We start from the raw sequence: 21,357 nt of genomic DNA, 5'->3' as shown, positions 1-21,357 counted from the left end.
AAAAAGAAGATTCTAGACTAACATCTGGGCGTGCATAGTGGCAACTCCTTTTATTCGAGTCAGTGGCTCAGTGCTGTATTTGTTCCGTGGAATGATAGGGGCCGAGGTGGGTTAGCAACTTGACATTGATCTAAAGTATACTATCATTAGTTGCTTATAAGATTGGGAGTTGACATCTCCATCATCAGTTTTGGTTGTCATTTTCCATTCCAGCTCTCCTCCTTGGTGATGGAAGCATTCCCATGCATGATTGAGATTAGTTGGGAGAGGTGCATGCCTGCATATGTGCATGTCAAGGTCAAAACAACCATGTCATGCCTGCTGCCGTCCTAGTTGCATATTCATATGGCTCCTCAAAGTCAACCCCAGTCTTGCATGCATGCATACATACAGCTTAAGGGCGAGTAGTATATTTCTTTGACATTGTCAAGGTCAAACTGTCCGTACTAATTAAGGTCAACATCGTAACGGTAAGTAGTTGTTATTCAAGGTTTGACATTCTAAGGTCAACGGCATAAACTAAGTAACATGGCCAATTAAGGTGGCTGTAAGGCCAACATCACAGCTAGGACTGTCAAGTTGCAATGAATCAAGCTCTTCACACAAACCTCACTCCCTTTTCTTAGACACACACGCACACGTGTGCCTGTGCACAACCCATACGTACTCATATCACAGACAAGAATTGGAGAGCTTCCAATTTGACATAAGTCACCACAAACGGCTCGCTGTTAATGGAAACGTCGCCTCCCATTTGAAGAAATAATTCGCTATCATGAGACACATACAATGTCAAACTAGGGGTTCGATCCCCGATAGGCTGGTGGTACATCCGTCCTCCTAAACATCAAACCAATAGTTTGCTCTCAAACCTAGCTCATTTGATGTAACACCATCCCTATTTTTTGATGATTTAGGAAAATATTAGAATGAAATCTAGATGCATGTATAGTTCAACTTCAATCGAAGTTGGCCAGTTCATGTAATTAAACCAAGAGTGCTTTTTGTGTGCAGCCGCGACATACGTAAATAAAATATGCAACACTTGATATCACGACAAAATTACACATGTATGCGCAAACTAAATTTATTTGATAAAATTTTGAATGCACTATCATCAAATATCATAAACTTGTTCATCACGCCTAGAAATGTTATAACATAGAAAAAAATAACCACCCATTCTTTGAAACAAAATTTAGAAAGACAATCTATAGGTCAAAACTAGCTAGCCATGGGCAATGACTTGGGCATAGCTGATAAATAAGAAGATTCACTAATAACAGTTCCATGGTACATACAATGTGCTATAAATTTAGTTTGTTGGTTGAGAAAGTTAAATTTATTATGTAATTAAAAAAAACTTTTTGTGGTGAATAAAGTCAAACTTTTTTGAGGAATAAAGCCAAACTGTTCTCCATAATAGATGGTCAAACCATTTATATGGTGCACAAAAAGAGAAGATCGGAGAGATATGAGATGGAAGGAATCACCAAACAGCAAGCTTGGCCATTGAGTAATATAAGAATGTTATAACATTGTAAAGTTATGTCAACATTACAACTTGCAAAACTTTCTTTTTGGGTGGTTCTATTATTTGATAGTGCACCACTGAATTATAATGAACTAAAGATAAGTTGCAGCTGGTGATATAAGCCATTGAACCTGTATTAATTGGGCCCCAACACTTTTGCACCATATACTTACAAAATTTGTATGCAAGAGCAGTTGTTAGGTAGTGCTGGTATTTATAGGATTAGACTAATTAGCACCTAGAACAACGAAAGCCAGTCCATGGTATTATCATTTGCTTGAAAACTATGTATGATGTATCACAACCACTAATTGGGTGGTGTCTTGTTCTTCCTTATGTTTTTCTTTTGCTAGCTTTATGCTGAAAAGTGTGGTGATGATATTTTTGATGACCTGTTGAGAAACGGTTTCCATGAATTGCATATTTCATCGTCATGCAACAGTGATCCAATGATTAGTTGCCCACTTCCTTATCCATTCATATTAAATAGTACGTTCTTGTTTGAGCTGTTGTCCGAAAGCATTTTGCTCAATGCATGAAAGGAAAACAGCTGACGTCAACAGTAGTTGGAAGGGACAAAAAACAACAAGCTCCCATATAACAAGCTAATGTATAATTAAATCTAGCCATCTTTCACATCTCCTACTTATATTGTCCTTTGTAGTTGTAGTCATGGTACTGAATGTGGTTTCTAAATACTTTTGGATGTGATATTTAACACGGCTGCTATATACTCCCTCCGTTCCTAAATTTAAGTCTTTTTTAGAGATTTGAATATAGACTACATATGAATGTATATAGACATATTTTAGAGTGTGATTCACTCATTTTGCTCCGTATGTAGTCCATATTTGAATCTCTAAAAAGACTTATATTTAGGAACGGAGGGAGTATGTTCTAAACTACATACACCATGCCTTGATTAATATTTTCATAAACAACCTCTGGACAAAATAACCATGGCTGCTATGGTTATTCTAAACTACAAATTACCCCTTGGAATAATCCAAGAACCTGTCGACAAGTTAACAAGGCTGCTTTGGTTCTTAATTATAAGTTAGATGTCATAATTGCTCGGTTGAGAAGGACACGGCATGTTGGTTCTTATGTACTCTCCACATTTAAGGACCACACAAACGGAAAGCAATTGCAAGTATATATATGATCCAAGGACATGATATACATAATACAGACCCAGGTTTTCCATTATGAGCTATCTAGTTAAATAAGACATCCTCCACTTCTTGCATGCATGGTCCCAGCTAGCATTGGTATAAAGCAACGGTCAAAGGAATTCCCTATGCTGATCCTTTTTGTTTTCTATTTGAGGGTGACACTAGCATTTGTCTCATCCTTTTGGTATTGTTTATGCACATGTAATAGCCTAGCTAAGTCCAACGGCGATCGCTAATCAGGGTGTTTTTAGATAATCAGAGTGTGTTTTATATTGGGATCTATTTAATTAGGATGGTTCAAAAGCTTCAAGGACCTCTAGCTTTAATTAAGGTAATACTATAGGGTAGTTAGTACAAGCATGCACTTGGAATATAATCATATCCAACTCCCAACTTGGTATCTTGTTTACAAAATAATATGCATCATTGTGTTTGTACTTGCCCAAGAGTGCCTACCAGGAAAGTTGGTCATCACAAGGGACACATTAGTAGTAGGGCAACCCCACATATGCACACCACTAAACCTACTTCTTTAGAGCCATTTGCAAAAACAATGTCAACCATTCCTTATCTCTCGAGCACCCTATCAGAAAAGAGTTATGCTATATATGTGGGTACAAAACGAGTTAGAATATATGAATGCAAACAAATATTCCTAAAAAGAACAATAAATTATTAGGTAGGACATATGTCGGTGCAAATATGACCAAATTAGTGATGTTATGCTTCAACTGTCTCATGTGACATCAGCCGTACCATTGCTTTGCATTTCCATGGCAATTTCTGTGCAACTTCTTCATATGCAAAGGCAGGAAATTATATGCATGCAAGAGTTGGGCAGTTGCTTTGCTAGGCATACAGTATAAATACTATTTTTGCAACTTGAGTCTACTCCCCCTTTATACAAATGCAGCTGTTTTTATGAGACTTATGATGTTAATTACCATTTTCTTTGATTTTTCCTTGTGAGGAAAATGTTTGATATTTTATCGTACTTGTTTACAATCAAAACTACAGGAAAACCCATGATAAGGTATGTTCTGGTCCTACATATTAAGAGATTAAGGGCAACTCAAACGTGGGTCATCAAATCGCCCGCAAATGTCTGGACCGGACGATCCACACAATTTAGTCATCAGATTTGTTTGGAACAGTCCAAATGTTTGGAATCACCCAAACCGACACCAAACTGGGGAAGGTTTAGGAGTGTTCGGACATCCGTCTGACCCATTATTAGTTGGACCACATTTCCCCACGGTCCATATGTCCCACTCACGTCTTTCTTCTCTTGGTCCGCCTGGCCCACTGTGAATCATAGCCCGTTGTCTGAATTTAATGAGTACGTACGGTTGGATGGCCAGCGCCCCGCCTTTTGTCCGTGGACACATTCGGACGTGTCCATGGACATTTGATGTCATCCTTTTGGTGATCCTCGTTGTAGTTGCCCTAACACATCAATAGTCCTTCTATCTCTAGCAACATCAGTGCAGCAACAACAATTCCCACCCTGCGAAGGCCCTCAAGAAAAGCAAGAGGCGCCACTTCTTCCGCGTCAGAACATGCATCTTGGACACTTGTGAAGGCAAACAGGGCGTGCCCTGTCTCGTCCCACACCACACCATCAATAGTAGATTCACCTAAAGACGAAAGAAACGACGTCCACATTGTGCTTAGCACGCTCTAGCCTAGGCAGCATCCAATACACCTACTTTTAACATTTTCCATGCACCTACTTTCAACATTTTCCCATGAATATATAAAGCTCACATTGATTTTCGCAAACAAGCTTCACAAACTTTGACTGGGTATAGCGAGAAAATTATCGATATCTATGATACCAAATATACACCGTATGAAGATAGAATTTAATGGTATTGATATGGTTCTAGATGTTTGCTAATTATTTTCTAGGAACTATGTTAAAGTTTAAAAAAGTTGACATAAAAAACTAATACGCACTGTATTCTTGGACGAAGGGAGTACCATTTCCAGTTGACGTGAGAATTTCTATCTGCTTAGGAAAAAAACTCGTAGTTTTCCATTCAATCTTTTTCAAAAGTATAGTTATATATTATGGTTTCACTAAATTCCATCGCCTAAAATTTTCTTATGAACATCGACCCCACTCTAAATTGCACAAATACTAAGACTAAATGTTTTTTGTTGCAAAAATAGTTGCCGTCTCAGTGTCTCAGAGGTACTCATAGAGGTAGGATGTGCATGCGTGTGCTCATATGAATGATGGTACGTGCATATATGTGAACGTCGATGTTTGTATTGTGTTCTAACAATTTTAAATTAAAAATAAAAATTGCAAAATGGAACTGAATACTCGGCTTCTTATGTAACGACAAACACGTCAATTGTTCAGACGATGCAAAGTGATGAAACGTCGAGCTGATCCTGATCCTGCAGGTCATTATGCTACTAAGAATAGCCTTTTCTTATCACGCATTATCTTAAAGGAATTCCGAATTGATCTGCCTGAACACTATGTGCGAGTGCATGTTGGTGCCTAGCTACTAGCTAGCCAGTTCCATCAGCTAGCCCCCTGATTCGATCCCAAAGCAGGCCAGAGAATTGACGCACACAAAATGAGATAGAAAAAACGTGCCTCCTTTTTCGCCTTGAAAATAATTGAATTATTTTCGTAAGATATATATGTGTTAATTTTTCTCCTCTTTGGCCCTCCAGTTCCTTAGATGGTGTATCTTCGGTTTTATTCCTCTTATTGCGTATGTGCTTCTATGTGTGCATGTGTGTTGAATCGGATATGTGTATCCTAAATACACATAGGTCAAGTGTGAAAGGTCCCTTTATCGGGAAAAATATGTCACCTAGGAGCGACTTGAATTGTCTGATTTCATTGATTTCCCATCGGATGGATGATATATACTCATTTTGATGGTTGGAGATTGGAATGATGTTTCCTCCAAATTCAGCTGCACCTGTGATGATCCCATAGGGTACCCAAGGAATACCTTTTGCTAAAGCCATCATCACACTAGAATTAAAGGATTCTTAGTATTCACCACTTGTGGCTATCTTCAACTTTTCTTTCTTCAGATAAACAAAACAAGATTGCCCAACTGGCCACTTTACCTACATTGTACCAGCGTGAGTTTCTGGTTCCGCCACTGGTCACTCTAGCTCTAGAGCCGAAAGATTAATGCCATAAGTGATTGTACATCCTTTTTGTGGTCGTGCACGGAGCATCGACTATTATAATTCTAGTCTTTTGGAGAAGGAGAATTTTGCGGTTACCAATCGTTTTCCGACATGCCAAGCCTTGATGTGATCTTCACATATGTAATACCAATAAAAGGTAAAATAAGATGAGTGCTGCGAAAACTATATTTAGTACGATCGATTAGGAATCATAGAAAGTGATTAGCTTAGCTATCTAGTGAGCAGAATGTTACATTGTTGAGCTGCCCCGACTGTTAGATATGGAAAATGGAATAACCTCCCGTTTTGAAAAGCTAGTTTAAACTACCCACCTTTAGGTTGCTTGGACGAGGATGATTTTTGTGGGACCAATTGGTTTGGTAGTTTAGATTTAAACTGTCATGGCCCTCTGAGGCTTCGAAGAGGCAGGGACAAATTTGTGATCCCTTTTGGTGCACCTTTTAACCTTTTTGCCTAAGGAACAGAAATAATGTGATACATGCAAAGACTCCACACTCGAATATAACTACTCAGTGATTAATTAATGATAATATAGACTCCCTCTGCCCCAAAATGTAAGACGTTTTTAACACTATATAGTGTCAAAAAAGCGTCTTACATTTTGGGACGGAGCGAGTATATGTTAACTAATCCTCAAGAACAGATGAAGACCAACTTTATATGGTGTGAAAGTTAAACTAAGAGGGTTCCATGTCAATTTCAGGTCATATATAGGTCAGGTTAACACTAGGAAGGAATTGATAATTAATGTTCAGCTGAACTGGCAATTTAGCGCATGGAATTTCAGAACTTCCACTATAGAAACGACTCCAAAACAAGATCAGAAGGTACAAATTCTTCCACTGAATGAGAAAGGAACCTCTTGTTTTGTTTGAGTCTAGAAATGTGAAAAAGGTGGCATCTCGCATGTTCATCCACTCATGCCATCACTTCAGCTGCAGGCGTGAGCTTGCCATGCCCACACTCTAGCCTATAATCACTACGATACTATTATGTTACTAACCACCAGCACACATCTTAATCATCACGGTCGTATCTCACGCCGTCTCTTTCTCAAACGATTCTTGCAGCTTTGGAAGAAAGTTAATGTTAAGTAACATCCAGTAGTCTCCGAGCTTGGGGTTCCCATGCATCAGATTCTGGCCTTGACTAAAACCCATAATTCCCTTGCTTCTTTCTTTCGGTGCAAGGAGGAATAGGGATCCTCTGTATGTTTGCATCAGTCAAGAATACACGGCGTATGTGCATATATCTTCCCATGTTAACTTGAAGATGATGTTCCCGCACAAGAGAAAAAGAATGAGGAGTACGTTGATTGGGTGTCTTCGAATTGAGATCACTTGATGTATCCTGTATACGACAACTGTAGGGCGGTTCCTTTTTACAACTTGGCGCTTTTTTACCGTGGAATTTTTCTTCGTAGAAGAATAGTTGACATATTGTGTGTACGACAACTTCCGGACGGTTCCTTTTTACAACTTGGCGCCTATAACTGGGGGATTTTTTTCCCGTAGAACGAGCCATACTATTGCCATTTTCTTCGAAGAAAAGAAATTCAAGATGCACAACATGAATTCACGTTGGGTAGAGGAATCCAATTCCACGATACCCACCCGCTTGTAGTGGTCCGGCATTCGATCAAAGGCTAGGCCAAAACCTAAAAAGTGGAAATTGTGGCTTTGAAAACCCTGATTGCGTGTAGTATCTGCTGCGGCGATGGTCAAGCGGTCATGGAATATATCTTATCATAAGCTTGAGAAATGAAAGAAGGGACTTTGATTGAACCGGGCGGAATATCTATGGAATTGCACAAATGTACTTGTACATTTAAATGTGTGTATTATAGTTAGTGGTGCTTTCTTGTCTCTAGCATAAAGAAAAAGGAAGTGTCGGTTCTCTATGGCGAAAAGGATGTTGTCTTGATTCTTGAATACAACTGGGGGTTCTCAGAGTCCATTTATGTACTGATTTCAGGATAGTAAATCGATCTAGTTCTATTTTACTGATCCTGAAATAAAAGTAAGTGTATTGGGATAATGTTTACATGACATTATCTTTTAACTAATTTAATTTAATGGAAATTGTCTAGAATAGTAAAAAAATACATGGCATATCTTTCTAGATAATATTATTTCTCTTTTATATACTCTATGCTTTTCATGTCATGTGTTTTAAAGTGCTGCAAAAAAGATTTAATGGTAGTAGCCTCATGTTTATTGATTTAGCTTTATTTGAATGACAAAGATAATTTGTTTAATGATTCAATGATTTAGCAAAGCAGTTTAATGTTATATGACATATTTGGTTGGATAACTTTACGAAAATGTTATCAAGTGGATCCATGCAACCATAATTTAATAAAGAAGAAATAATTTATTTTTATGAGGAAAATAATTTGTTCCTGTCACTTACAAAATGCATCAGTTGATTTACACAAGAATGAGCATGATTGTACATTTGTACAACTCATACTTTCTAGTCATTTTTTGTCCAGAACATTTCCATAAATGAATGTAATAAACCTATAATGGCGCTTTTATTTCTATGAACTAATAAGTGATCGTGTTTTTCAAATGCATGTTTATACGCCAAGTATTTGGTTGGGTTGTTGTCTTACGACCTTACAATCCAAAAATAAGCCTAACCGAACACCCCTGAGTCCCTAAGGTGCTATCTGAACCAAAGATATGATGTTATTTGCCCCGAGCCCAAGGAATATATCCGAAGAGGTGGCATCCTTTCGCCATAACATATCTCAACATGAAGCTTCCTACGAAGGTCAGAGAATATAAAGCGGCGAAGAGTCTCTCGATGAGAAGATAGATGGGTATATTAGCTAGCGAAATCCACTCAAAGTGAGATGTATTCTATGTATATAGTTTTGTATCTCAAAGAATATGTCCTGTGTATTTTTTATGGCATGAGTAGAATGAACCACATTATCTTACTCATGTGTAGAACGACGAGAACCCTGCTCCGCTAAAATGGAATGAGAACAGATCCTGAATTTAGGGCTTCTTCGGAATACATGTTTTTGCTTGTGAGTGTTTGGAACTTGCAATCTTTTGGAAACCTACATCCTTTTGAATGATTTTTAAATAAGCATTAAGCACATGTTCTATTAAAAGACTGGAGTCACGGGAAGGGGATGTTAACTTCTCATGGAAAAAAAATCCACATTAATAAGATACCAAGGCGTCAAACCTAGGGTTCAATCCCTAGTAGGCTGAGGGTACAAGCATCCTACTAACCATCTGATCAAGGATTGCTGCTTCTCCATATCCTTTCCTTTGAATCATAACTAGGATTCACGTTCAAAATCATATTGATGGTGCACCCTTTGACCCCATTTAGACTAGAAATCTGGATGAGCTCAAATTTTGCTTGTTTTCCCATGGGAAATTCCAATGAACCTCTCTCTCTCTCTCTCTCTCTCTCTCTCTCTCACACACACACACACACACACACACACACACACAAATTACCGTGTTCATTTGTTGAGATGCGTCGAGAATCATCACTACTACTATTATGTTATCCCTGCATTCTTTTTACGTTATCTATCCTACTAATATATACTACTATATTGTGTAAGAAAGAGACTGTGCAAAGTGAAAAACACACGTACGACGTTTATCCTTCCGCCGAGCACGACGTCACCACACTTTCTAATGCATCGATTGGACGTTTGGACACAGTAAAACATCCGCAGCACATCCACTGAACTAGCAAAGCAAAACAGTTGATCGACCTACTCAATCCTCTAGCCTAGCTTAGCAGCCAAATCTTGGCAGCCTAGCTAGCTAGTTACCCAGCCGATTAAGTGGCCAACTTGATGAGAAGATAACGAATCGGCTGGTGAATGCATCCACGCGCCTGAACTGAAACCCAGCTGTTTTACCGTCGGCCGGCACGCGCACTTACCAGCATATGGATGCGTACGTGTGGAAAATATGTTATAGTAGTACTACAGAATTATATAGCTTAGCTAGCTTAGCTCCATCATCATGCGTGATTACAACGTGATAATTATATGTGATGGAATCATGGCGATCAGGTCGCTGCAAGGAAGAAACCCGGCCGTCTTTCGGCGCCGTTGGAGGGACGGGTGCTTTTTTCTTTTCTCGTAGTACCACGGAGAGGGTGGGTGAGAGAGGGGAAGAAAGAATATCGGCCTTCTGGGCTGAATCTGTGGACCAAGAGAAAAGAAGGCCTCAAAATATATACAAGGACCATGGCCTCTAAAGAAAAGAAGACACCAATGAAAAAGCCTCTAAAGAAAGACCTGAAGAAAATTCTCACTTAGATCACTCCCCATTTTTCTTCTTCTTGATCTAGAAAGAAGAAAATTCTTCCTTTTTCTGAGTTTAATCTCTGCACCTGATGCGCGAACCAATCTGTGGTTGGATGGTTAGAGAGACTGTGGTATTCCCAGCCCACCAGCAGGGGCAGAGCCAGCGTTGTGGCGTTGGGTTCAAGTGAACCCAACGATTTTCTGCTGCCAGGTACGCGTATGTAGGTTATCGTGTGCGTGAACCCATTAAAAAATCGAGGCTGCACCCATCGGAATTTGGAATTCACAAGCTAAAGCCTTTTAGTCCAGAAATCTTCACGGGAGTAGCCCAGCTAAGGCCCATACGTAAACTGCTACTACTGTCCCGTGCGTGCGTTAGATGACTCGTAACGCATCAGGTCGGATGTGTTGTGAATCGACGACTCTCGCTCGCCAAGACTTACCGGGGTCTTCCCTCTACTCCGCCTCTCCCCATCTTGTTCGCCCATCGCGGCGACGGCGCATCGCCTAGTCTTCGCCAGCCAGCCCCAAGGAAGCAACAGCAGGTCAGCGTGCAGTACAAATACAAGATACTAGTAGATCACCACATATTCTTCTTCTCATGCATGTTCTATTTAGCCTAGCCTTTGCCCTAATTTTCTAATTAACTTTTCCTGAACTTTGATTGATCTCGGCAGTGGAGCAATATTTCTCAAATAGAAACCAATCACCAGATTCAGATTATGATGTAGGCACTTCAAGGCCACCTGTTAGATGCAGGTAAAATGCATCAAACATCGTTGATGTAAGTACTCTTACAGATTTCGAAAAGAGAAAAATCCATCTATACAGAGAACTGATATTAAGACGATCCATCTATTATTTGTGTTGCCGCCTTTTTCACAGATCATAACTAGGGGCAAGTTGTGAGTGATACATTGGTAATTAATTGACTGGAATGGTCGAAAGGGAGAACACTGTAATGTGAGTGATTGTACATGCTTCGTTTGATTTATGGTATTATACACTTTCAATGTAACTTGACTATTTTGCCGATGTTTTCGGGAAGGAGAAGTTGCACCTGAAGCTATGAAGTTATTTTCGAAATTACTCTATTCACAATATGTAAACAAGAGATTTTTATAATATCATCCAACTGGTATGTCTTGATGTTTTTCTTTGCAAATGTTATACTGTTTTGTTTTCAAGGTATAAAATATAAGTGCTATTATATTTGTATTTGGGTGCTAGCCTCTCGTTATATGGTAGTGTGGAATTGGACAGTGTACTTAATTATGTCATACTAAATTTTCACAATAAATCAGTCATGAACCCATTGGCTCGATTTTCTGCTCCGGCCCTGCCCACCAGGGTTCAAGATGATATGCCGGATCAGTCTTTCAGAGGTGCTCATAGGGGTAGGGTGTGCGTATGTGCGTTCATAAGGGTGAGTGTATGCGCGCATATATGAGCGCTTGTGCCTGTACTGATGTTTAAAAAAAATTCTGCACCTGGTACACGTATGGTTTTTACTGTACTCACTAGTTCATACCCTCAGCCTCAAGCCGTCGCATGAGGCAGGAGAGGGAGGATACGCGTCTCTCATCCGTTGTGTAGTGAAATCGTTTTGTTTGGTTTTGAAGTTGCGGTGGCATCACTCTGACAATGGTCGCAATGTTCTCTCGAATAGAAGTCCTCCTAGTTATTTGTGTTGCGTGTCTACGCGGCTCTATGGGCATTGTCGACGACAACATCGTCTTCTCCAATAGCCCCTTTCTTTTAGCTCCATTGCCTGCCCAGATATGACTGATGCCCTTGCCGATATGTTGGGTGTGGTTGTCAATCTCCGTCTTAAGCGATGGCCTACTATTGCGGCGATTCAGCGAGGTTTTGGTCAACTACAGGTCATTGCATGATCTTTAGGGTCTGAATTTAACGATGATAACATCGTCTTCTTCAATAGCCTCTTACTTTTGGCGTGGTTGCCTTCCTAAATATGGACACTGCCCCTACCGATATGCAGGCACGATCGTCAATCTCCGCCATAAGAGAGAGCCTACTATATCGCAATGATTAATTTAACAATGTTTGGTGAGCTACAGGTCGTCGCATGTACTTCAGGGGCTGAATTTCTCAATGATGTCCATCATCACTGACATGGTCGGAGCCACATGAGTACTTGGGTGTACAAATGTACACCCATTATGTATGCAAGATGGTTGACTACTTATGTATAATACACATACGTGCTTCAGATAAAGTAAAAAAACTCTGGTAAAATTGTGATTAATAGGGAAATATGAACACCCATTGTCTTGAGTTTGGTGAGAGCTATGGTGGTGAAACGATGACGTGTTCGCTATGACGTAGCTCGGTGATAATCTCCTCTATGTTTAGGTTCATTTTTATGTTCAGTTAGGCTATTATATCCCTGTATACTGTATGATCTCTTGACCCGATACAAATCAGATTGATTAAAAAAACTAGACGCCTCCCCGCAAAAAAAAAATTTGATGCGAGTTTTAGGTTGAAAATAGTCTACAGATCACATTACGCTAGTAATAAATACAAAGGTTGTAATATCTATCACAACAGCGGAGGGGTGGTGGCGCAGTTGGCTAGCGCGTAGGTCTCATAGCTAAAGCGAGTGATCCTGAGGTCGAGAGTTCGAGCCTCTCTCACCCCACATTTTTTAATTGCTATCAATGTTTTTTTTCTTGTTGTTTCGAATTAAATTTACTCTTCTCAGAAAGATAAGACTACTCATTACTTCATGAGCCAGTGTGTTATATACTTCCAGCTAAATCGTTTTACTTCTTAAAATACAGTTGTAATTTGGTAACCAGAGGCACCGGCCGCTCTGAGTCAACAAGTACACTTTCCGATTTCAGGTCTGGTAAATACATTGCGGTATGCATCCCCAGAATCAGGAGCAAGAAATCAAAATCAAGCTGAAATTTGAGAAATAATATGACGCTGCGAGAATCGGACACTTAAAATTTGTGATAATTCTCGTCTTCGATGAGATATACCACTACGCTAAGACTTCAATCCCAGGAACCAAGGGTCAATGACCTACTAGGCATCATCAAGTAAAAGCACCACACTGTATTATTGCAATTTGTGTGCAAGGTTGGGGCCTAGAGAGGAGAACAGAGGAGAAGGCAAAGGAAAGTGAGAGACGACAGACGACGACGCCTTCTTGCGTTTAGATTGGGTCGCCACCTGCACTGCCCCCTTTGCTCCAGTTATCATGCCACTCGGAGAAGCCCGTCAGCAAGGCCTCTTGCATCCACTGGTATCGACATTGTGATGTGGCTTCGGGGACCCAATGTTTTTTTTCTTGTTGTTTCGAATTAAATTTACTCTTCTCAGAAAGATAAGACTACTCATTACTTCATGAGCCAGTGTGTTATATACTTCCAGCTAAATCGTTTTACTTCTTAAAATACAGTTGTAATTTGGTAACCAGAGGCACCGGCCGCTCTGAGTCAACAAGTACACTTTCCGATTTCAGGTCTGGTAAATACATTGCGGTATGCATCCCCAGAATCAGGAGCAAGAAATCAAAATCAAGCTGAAATTTGAGAAATAATATGACGCTGCGAGAATCGGACACTTAAAATTTGTGATAATTCTCGTCTTCGATGAGATATACCACTACGCTAAGACTTCAATCCCAGGAACCAAGGGTCAATGACCTACTAGGCATCATCAAGTAAAAGCACCACACTGTATTATTGCAATTTGTGTGCAAGGTTGGGGCCTAGAGAGGAGAACAGAGGAGAAGGCAAAGGAAAGTGAGAGACGACAGACGACGACGCCTTCTTGCGTTTAGATTGGGTCGCCACCTGCACTGCCCCCTTTGCTCCAGTTATCATGCCACTCGGAGAAGCCCGTCAGCAAGGCCTCTTGCATCCACTGGTATCGACATTGTGATGTGGCTTCGGGGACCGTCAGCCAGGTCCTCCGGCGGGTGCTCTGCTCGGGCCATGAGGCCAGCTCTTCCTTCACGTGCAGCGCAAACACTGCCGCTCTGCACATGCCCTCGGGGCAGCACGCGTCCTGATGCGTCTTGCTCTTGAAATCATAGAAACCTAGAAATTGCTGATGCAGAAAAAAACTGTATATATAAGCCCAAGTACAATGGGAAGGCATGCTGATTACTATACCAAGTGAACTAAACAAGTACTCCTTCAGTAGATAGTTCATGAATGATCTTGCAAGTTAGAATGGAACACACACGGTAAGTTGGAAACAGGTTTAATATCATCTCCGGTGATGACACATACTCTTCCAGAAAAGGTTCTAACCCTTATGAATATTCCATGGCACAAGTAGAAATCGTCAGTTTGTCACAGGAACTAGAAACCTACAGTTTATGTTAATTACAACCTTCAGATTCTTCACTGATGCTGGTCAAATGAGTACAAAGTTGGGGCAGCTGAAGCGAGTCCCTACCCCCACACACGCACACGCACACAGACATCTGAAATGTAATAAAATGGTTCTTTCGAGCAAAGTGTGAACTACTGAAGTATGCCCTGCTTGCATTTATTAATATATAAACTAGTTACATAAATAGAGCTGCACACTGCACATTAGCCAGTATGTTAATTTACAAAGAGCTGGTGATTTTTCAACTGTACTGTAGTTGCAAATGTATCATACGATATTACTATATGTGAGTTGTCTGTGAGTACGGTACACAATAATGCAGCAGGAAAAAGTTGAGACGGCTCAGATATGCTCTGGTTTAGTATAGTGCAAACCAAGAAAAAATTCACCAATACATGAAATTTGATGGGTTTTGAGGGGGAAAAGCATATAAACCATTCCACTGTTGGAACGGGATAGCTTTCAGGTCCTAAAGCAGTTAGATAACTAGCGTTAATAACTTCATATCACAACTGGATGCACTATCTACAATGACTCATTACAGAGGGGATTATAAAAAAGCACATGACCTCAAAAGCTCATGAGCAGACTGATTAGTCTACACTGGCAGTTTAGTGCAGTCAGACAAAAAATTATATACTATGTCTAGCAAGTTAAGGAAACATACTGGTAAATATGTCTCAGCTTGTAGCAAACAAAAATAAAAAACTGACATGAAAATACCATCTTTTACAGGCATCTTACCACTATATCTCCTCGAACTCCAGCTTCTTCTATAGCTTCTCGAGCAGCTGCTTGTTCAACCGTTTCATCGTTCTCCCATCCTCCCTGCGATAGGAAGCAGTAAAATAACAAAAACTCTACATGCTAGTATGGTAACATTTGCACAAAAAAACTACAATACACTGACACACAATGAAAGAAAAAAAAACACTATATATGCTATCTGAAAACTAGGTGAATATGTATTCTGATCGGACTTCCTACTGTAAAATAAGTTGAAACAATAAGAGTACGTAACATAAACTTGCAGAGAAATTCATTACAAGACAACAAGGTTAAATAAGTAAGCACATGTATGTTAATGTTCGGGTGTATTTCGTTTGTGCCCCAATCAGCCTTGACTAATTAGGTAGCACCAAACTATTGGGCTTTCTTTGGATGATTGACAACTTTGTTGCATGACCATGGTCATTTGGCCATTCCCTTTAATCCTTGGCCAAACTTGGGCTCTCCAAAATTTAGGTAGGGGTGATTTATGCATCAACCATACACACTATTCCTGCGTGCATCTCAATTTGTCTCAGAGGATTCATAAATATATAAATGCCAGGAAAAGGAACACGTTGGAGCTAACTGGGATACCAATCTGTGTTGCCGGCAGCGCAATGTTCCAAAACAACTTGGTATGACAATTCAAAGAATAAGTACCTTGGGGAATAATAAACCTGGTCCGCTTTGGGAGTTTATCATGAGAACTTCAACAACTTTTTTCTGTTCATCACCAGAAGTTTCATCAGCTCTATACCTGAATGGTATGCACCTGCAAACAATGAACTTATTCAGACAAAAACATAAAGTATCCACTATGCAAAAGCATCAAAATGTGAATGTTAATCCCCAAAGTTTACAAAGACTCTTATCAAATCATGCTTAAAGAGGAACAATGTCTCATCTCAGGAATCACCAAAAGAAATATTCATTGAAATGTGCAGCGATGTGTTAAGGTGTAAATTATGTGACAGTGCCTCACAGCTGCACATTTACAAGTAAAAGAAAAATGATATTTGAGCTACATGGGCAGTAGAACTGTAGAAGTTCAGTCATATTCATGGAAGGTGCTTTCCTGCCAGCTTTATCAAACTACCAAACATTGTAGATGCAGTTTACTGACCTGCATCTCAACCATCAGAAATATACATACTGTATGGATGATAAAAGGGAGAATTTAAGCCTAAAGGAGTCAATGGTCGGAATATCTAAACGCGGTCTACATCCAAGTAGTATTGCCAAAAAATGATAAAACTTCATATTTCAGATGCCAGTTATTGCTGGTATTCCTTACAAACTTCGCATAATGAGTTGAAAGGCATGTGCATCAGAAATTTGCAATGTAAAGTCATCAAAACTTGCCATCAACAACATCAGAGGTCCACCCTAACTTACCAAATCGACACTGAACTAGGAGCAAACTCAAAGAGGGGCACCTATCAGGGGCAAACACGCGGATTATGAAGAGTGGTTTGTGTGTTGTAACCGCCTGTGACCAGCGGCACAAACAAAATGTATCCACAAGCGAAGCAAACAAACGGTGATATTTGTCGCTATCATCAGATACTACAACTAATATACCATGCTTACAGAAACAAATTCAGAGCTCACACAAGCAGCAAACCAACCAGCCCTTGATGGCAGGCCGACCACGAGCAGCAAACCAGCACCGGATGGGCAGGCCGCGCCACGACGGCGCAAACTCTAGCGTCCAAAACGTCCATACACATCAAACCAATGCAAGCATCTCATACGGGGGGATAGGAATCTAGGTCAGGAGGGCAATGAACGCACGTGCGCAGCCCTCGCCCCAATCTAATCGGATGTATAGGACACTAAAAGCATCAGGATTCAGGACGAGCAACGATTAGGGAAGGCGGACCCAATCCATACCCGGCGACGAGCCGTCGGCCGTCTTCGTAGCGCTGCTGGTGGCGACCCGTGCGGGCCACGAGGTCGCACATGCTACCCTGCCCGGCTCTTCCTCCTCCGCCGCCGCCGCCGCCGCCCGCCCGCCCTTCCTGCGCGCCGTCTCGCCGGCCTGTGGGGCGAGTGGGGTCCGGCGGTGCGCGGGGAGCAATGCGGCGGGGGAGGGGAGGGGGTGGGGGGAGGGGGAGGCGGAGAGATTTGTGCGGGGAGGAGATTGGGAGATTGGTGGAGGTGGGAAATTTCCTTGCCGTGAGGGCGAGGCGCCCCCCGGTTTCCTTTTCCTTTTTTTTTTTACTGTGGCGTGCTGGTCGCTTCTTTTTCTGGGCCGCTCGGCTCGGGGGAGACGTCTCGGCTTTGGTTTTGGGTTGGGCGCACGCCGACGGGGGTCGTGCTGGCTTTTTGGCCGGCTGCTGAGATTGTTTTGGGTTTCTTCTCCTTTTTCTTCTCTTTTCCAAAAGGGAAAGCTTTTAGCTTGTTTTATTATATCCGGAGTTGGATGCATTATTTGGGTTTTATATTCTTTTTTGTCCGACCTTGTATTTTTTTTTTTGCTTTAGTCTTAGTCTTGGTGCTCATCCTCTGGCGGCATAAGGAAAGAAGTTGGAAAGTTCTTACTTATACAGTCGGCGTCGCATGTGCCGATCAAAGCATAACTTGTCTTGCATGTTTTGTTTTGGTCGGCATGAATGGTGTACACTTGTTTTTCTTTTCTATTTACCATCAATGAGGGGGCACATGAGTAAATTAGGGGTTTATCTGTTGTTGTTATGCAAATAGGGTCGGACACATTTTTTATTTTTCTGTTATGCTATCCCTTGATAATGGAACCGATACCATGTTGGGTCGAATGGAAAGAAAAAATAGGTCGGACGCTATGGTCTATGCTTCAAAAGGTTGGCCCGGTAGTGGCAGAGTCAGGTTTATCAACTGGGTGCACGGAAGTGTCATAGTTCATAATTTCAGGAATTTCCCTGCTACTTACCAACTTTTAGATAGTTATCTATTTAGTGTATGCCTTCTTAACAGGATTAATGGGCACGCATCCTCTCGCGAGGAAAGAAATTGGGAAGTTTGTACTTAGACTGATCGTAATGGGAGTATCATAGTTAGTATCATGCATGCCATCTAAGCAATTTTGATGAGGTGGCATAGTATTAAACGAAGAAAGAGATGGGTGAGTATCATATTGTGATACAATATCATAATAAATTCTATGATACTATGTGTCATGCATGGCAATAAATAAAGTACAATATGATACTAGTATATGATACTATTGAAGGAAATATGCCCTAGAGGCAATAATAAAGTTGTTATTTTATATTTCCTTATTCATGGAAAGGATTATTATTCATGCTAGAATTGTATTGACCGAAAACCTTAATACATGTGTGAATATATAAACAAACACCGTGTACCTAGTAAGACTCTACTAGACTAGCTTGTTGATCAAAGATGGTTAAGGTTTTCTAACCATGGACATGAGTTGTCATTTGATAACGGGATCACATCATTAAGAGAATAATGTGATGGACAAGACCTATCCGTTAGCTTAGCATAGTGACCGTTCAGTTTTATTTCTATTACTTTCTTCATGTCAAATACATATTTCTTCGACTATGAGATTATGCAATTCCCGGATATCGGAGGAATGCCTTGTGTGCTATCAAACATCACAACATAACTGGGTGATTATAAAGATGCTCTACAGGTATCTCCAAAGGTGTTTGTTGAGTTGGCATAGATCAAGATTAGGATTTGTCACTTCAAGTATCGGAGAGGTATCTCTGGGCCATCTCGGTAATACACATCATAAGCTTGCAAGCAAACGACTAAGGAGTTAGTCACGAGGTGATGTATTACGGAACGAGTAAAGAGACTTGCCAACAACGAGATTGAACTAGGTATGAAGATACCGACGATCGAATCTCGGGCAAGTAACATACTGATGGACAAAGGGAATTACGTATGTTGTCATAACGGTTCGACCGATAAAGATCTTCGTAGAATATGTAGGAGCCAATATGGGCATCCAGGTTCCGCTATTGGATATTGATCGGAGAGGTGTCTAGGTCATGTCTACATAGTCTCGAACCCGTAGGGTCCGCATGCTTAACGTTCAATGACGATATAGTATTATATGAGTTATGTAATTTGGTGACCGAATGTTCTTCGGAGTCCTGGATGAGATCACGGACATGAAGAGGAGTCTCGAAATGGTCGAGAGGTAAAGATTGATATATAGGACAATGGTATTCGAACACCGGAAGTGTTCCGGAGGGTACCAGGTACATATCGGGTCACCGGAAGGGGTTTTTGGCACCCCCGACAAAAGATATGGGCCTTATGGGCCAAGAAGAGAAACACACCAGCCACAAAGGGGTTGGTGCACCCCCCATATGGGTCGAACCAGGAGGAGAAGGAAAGAGGGGAAGTGAAAGGAAAGGGGGGGAATTCGGCCTCCCCCTTCCTTCCCTCCTCTCTCTCCTCTTTCCTTCCCCCTCCGGCAGAGGGCGCGGCCAAGGGGAGACCCCAAGTAGGATTCGGCCTATGATACGTAACATATCTATAATTATTTTTATTGTTCCATGCTATTATATATTCTGTTTTGGATGTTTAATGGGCTTTATTATACACTTTTATATTATTTTTTAGACTAACCTATTAACCCAAGGCCCAGTACAAAATGTTGTTTTTTTTGCCTATTTCAGTGTTTCGCAGAAAAGGAATATCAAACGAAATCCAAATGGAATGAAAACTTCGGGAGAGTTATTTTTGGAACAAACGTGATCCATAGGACTTGGAGTGGACGTCAAGAAATCAACGAGGAGTCCACGAGGCAGGGGCGCGCCTACCCCCCTGGGCGCGCCCTCCCTCGTGGCTCAACCGACCTACTTCTTCCTCCTATATATACTCATATACCCTGAAAACATCCAGGAGCACCACGAAACCCTATTTCCACCGCCACAACCTTCTGTACCCAAGAGATCCCATCTTGGGGCCTTTTCCGGAGCTCCGCCGGAGGGGGCATCGATCACGGAGGGCCTCTACATCAACTCCATGGCCCCTCCGATGATGTGTGGGTAGTTTACTTTAGACCTTCGGGTCCATAGTTATTAGCTAGATGGCTTCTTCTCTCTCTTTGGATCTCAATACAAAGTTCTCCTCGATCTTGTTGGAGATCTATTCGATGTAACTCTTTTTGCGGTGCGTTTGTCGAGATCCGATGAATTGTGGGTTTATGATCAAGTCTTTCTATGAACAATATTTGATTATTCTCTGAAATCTTTTATGTATGATTGGTTATCTTTGCAAGTCTCTTCGAATTATCAGTTTGGTTTGGCCTACTAGATTGATCTTTCTTGCAATGGGAGAAGTGCTTAGCTTTGGGTTCAATCTTGGGTGCTCGATCCCAGTGACAGAAGGGGAAACGAGCCGTATTGTATTGTTGCCATCGAGGATAAAAAGATGGGGTTTATATCATATTGCTTGAGTTTATCCCTCTACATCATGTCATCTTACCTAATGCGTTACTCTGTTCTTATGAACTTAATACTCTAGATGCATGCTGGATAGCGGTCGATGTGTGGAGTAATAGTAGTAGATGTAGGCAGGAGTCGGTCTACTTGTCATGGACGTGATGCCTATATACATGATCATGCCTAGATATTCTCATAATTATTCGCTTTTCTATCAATTGCTCGACAGTAATTTGTTCACCCACCGTAATACTTATGCTATCTTGAGAGAAGCCACTAGTGAAACCTATGGCCCCCGGGTCTATTCTCATTTATATTAATCTTCCATTAACGAGCTATTTCTATTATCTTTTATTTTGCAATCCTTACTTTTACTATTTATCATAAAAATACCAAAAATATTATCTTATCATCTCTATGAGATCTCACTCTTTGTAATGACCGTGAAGGGATTGACAACCCCTTTATCGCGTTGGTTGCGAGGTTCTTATTTGTTTGTGTAGGTACGAGGGACTTGCGTGTGGCCTCCTATTGGATTGATACCTTGGTTCTCAAAAGCTGAGGGGAATACTTATGCTACTTTGCTGCATCACCCTTTCCTCTTCAAGG

The 21,357-nt window shown here is 40.9% G+C and overlaps 1 protein-coding gene and 1 non-coding gene across 2 annotated transcripts; one reads left to right on the top strand and one right to left on the bottom strand.

Annotated features, from left to right (window-relative positions):
• The first annotated feature begins 12,770 nt into the window (after positions 1-12,770).
• On the top strand, positions 12,771-12,857 carry TRNAM-CAU (transfer RNA methionine (anticodon CAU)). The gene is given in 2 exon segments: positions 12,771-12,808; positions 12,822-12,857. It is a non-coding gene; the product is annotated as a tRNA-Met (tRNA).
• An 801-nt stretch (positions 12,858-13,658) lies between these two features.
• NUDT16 (nudix hydrolase homolog 16) lies at positions 13,659-17,570 on the bottom strand. Its single transcript, XM_048676356.2, has 4 exons — positions 17,234-17,570; positions 16,001-16,112; positions 15,314-15,397; positions 13,659-14,278 (listed from the first exon to the last, which is right to left on the bottom strand). Exons 1-4 carry the CDS (start codon positions 17,302-17,304, stop codon positions 14,006-14,008), a joined length of 540 nt encoding a protein of 179 aa, XP_048532313.1. The 5' UTR covers positions 17,305-17,570; the 3' UTR covers positions 13,659-14,005.
• Between the last annotated feature and the right edge of the window lie 3,787 nt (positions 17,571-21,357).

Source organism: Triticum urartu, chromosome 5A (genome assembly GCF_056163025.1).
Source record: "Triticum urartu cultivar PI428250 chromosome 5A, HENAU_Tu73, whole genome shotgun sequence".
Lineage (NCBI taxonomy): Eukaryota > Viridiplantae > Streptophyta > Magnoliopsida > Poales > Poaceae > Triticum > Triticum urartu.
The sequence above is the reverse complement of the archived record's forward strand: the minus strand, read 5'-3'. Positions and strand labels throughout refer to the sequence as shown.

What these genes read in the sequence shown, in the direction of transcription:
- NUDT16 (XM_048676356.2), bottom strand. Translation starts at nt 17,304, where the DNA reads ATGTGCGACCTCGTGGCCCGCACGGGTCGCCACCAGCAGCGCTACGAA. An exon ending in CAGGTTTATTATTCCCCAAG is followed by an intron (nt 15,398 to 16,000) that starts GTACTTATTCTT and finishes TTCCTATCGCAG; the next exon opens with GGAGGATGGGAGAACGATGA. An exon ending in GAGTTCGAGGAGATATAGTG is followed by an intron (nt 14,279 to 15,313) that starts GTAAGATGCCTG and finishes TTTCTGCATCAG; the next exon opens with CAATTTCTAGGTTTCTATGA.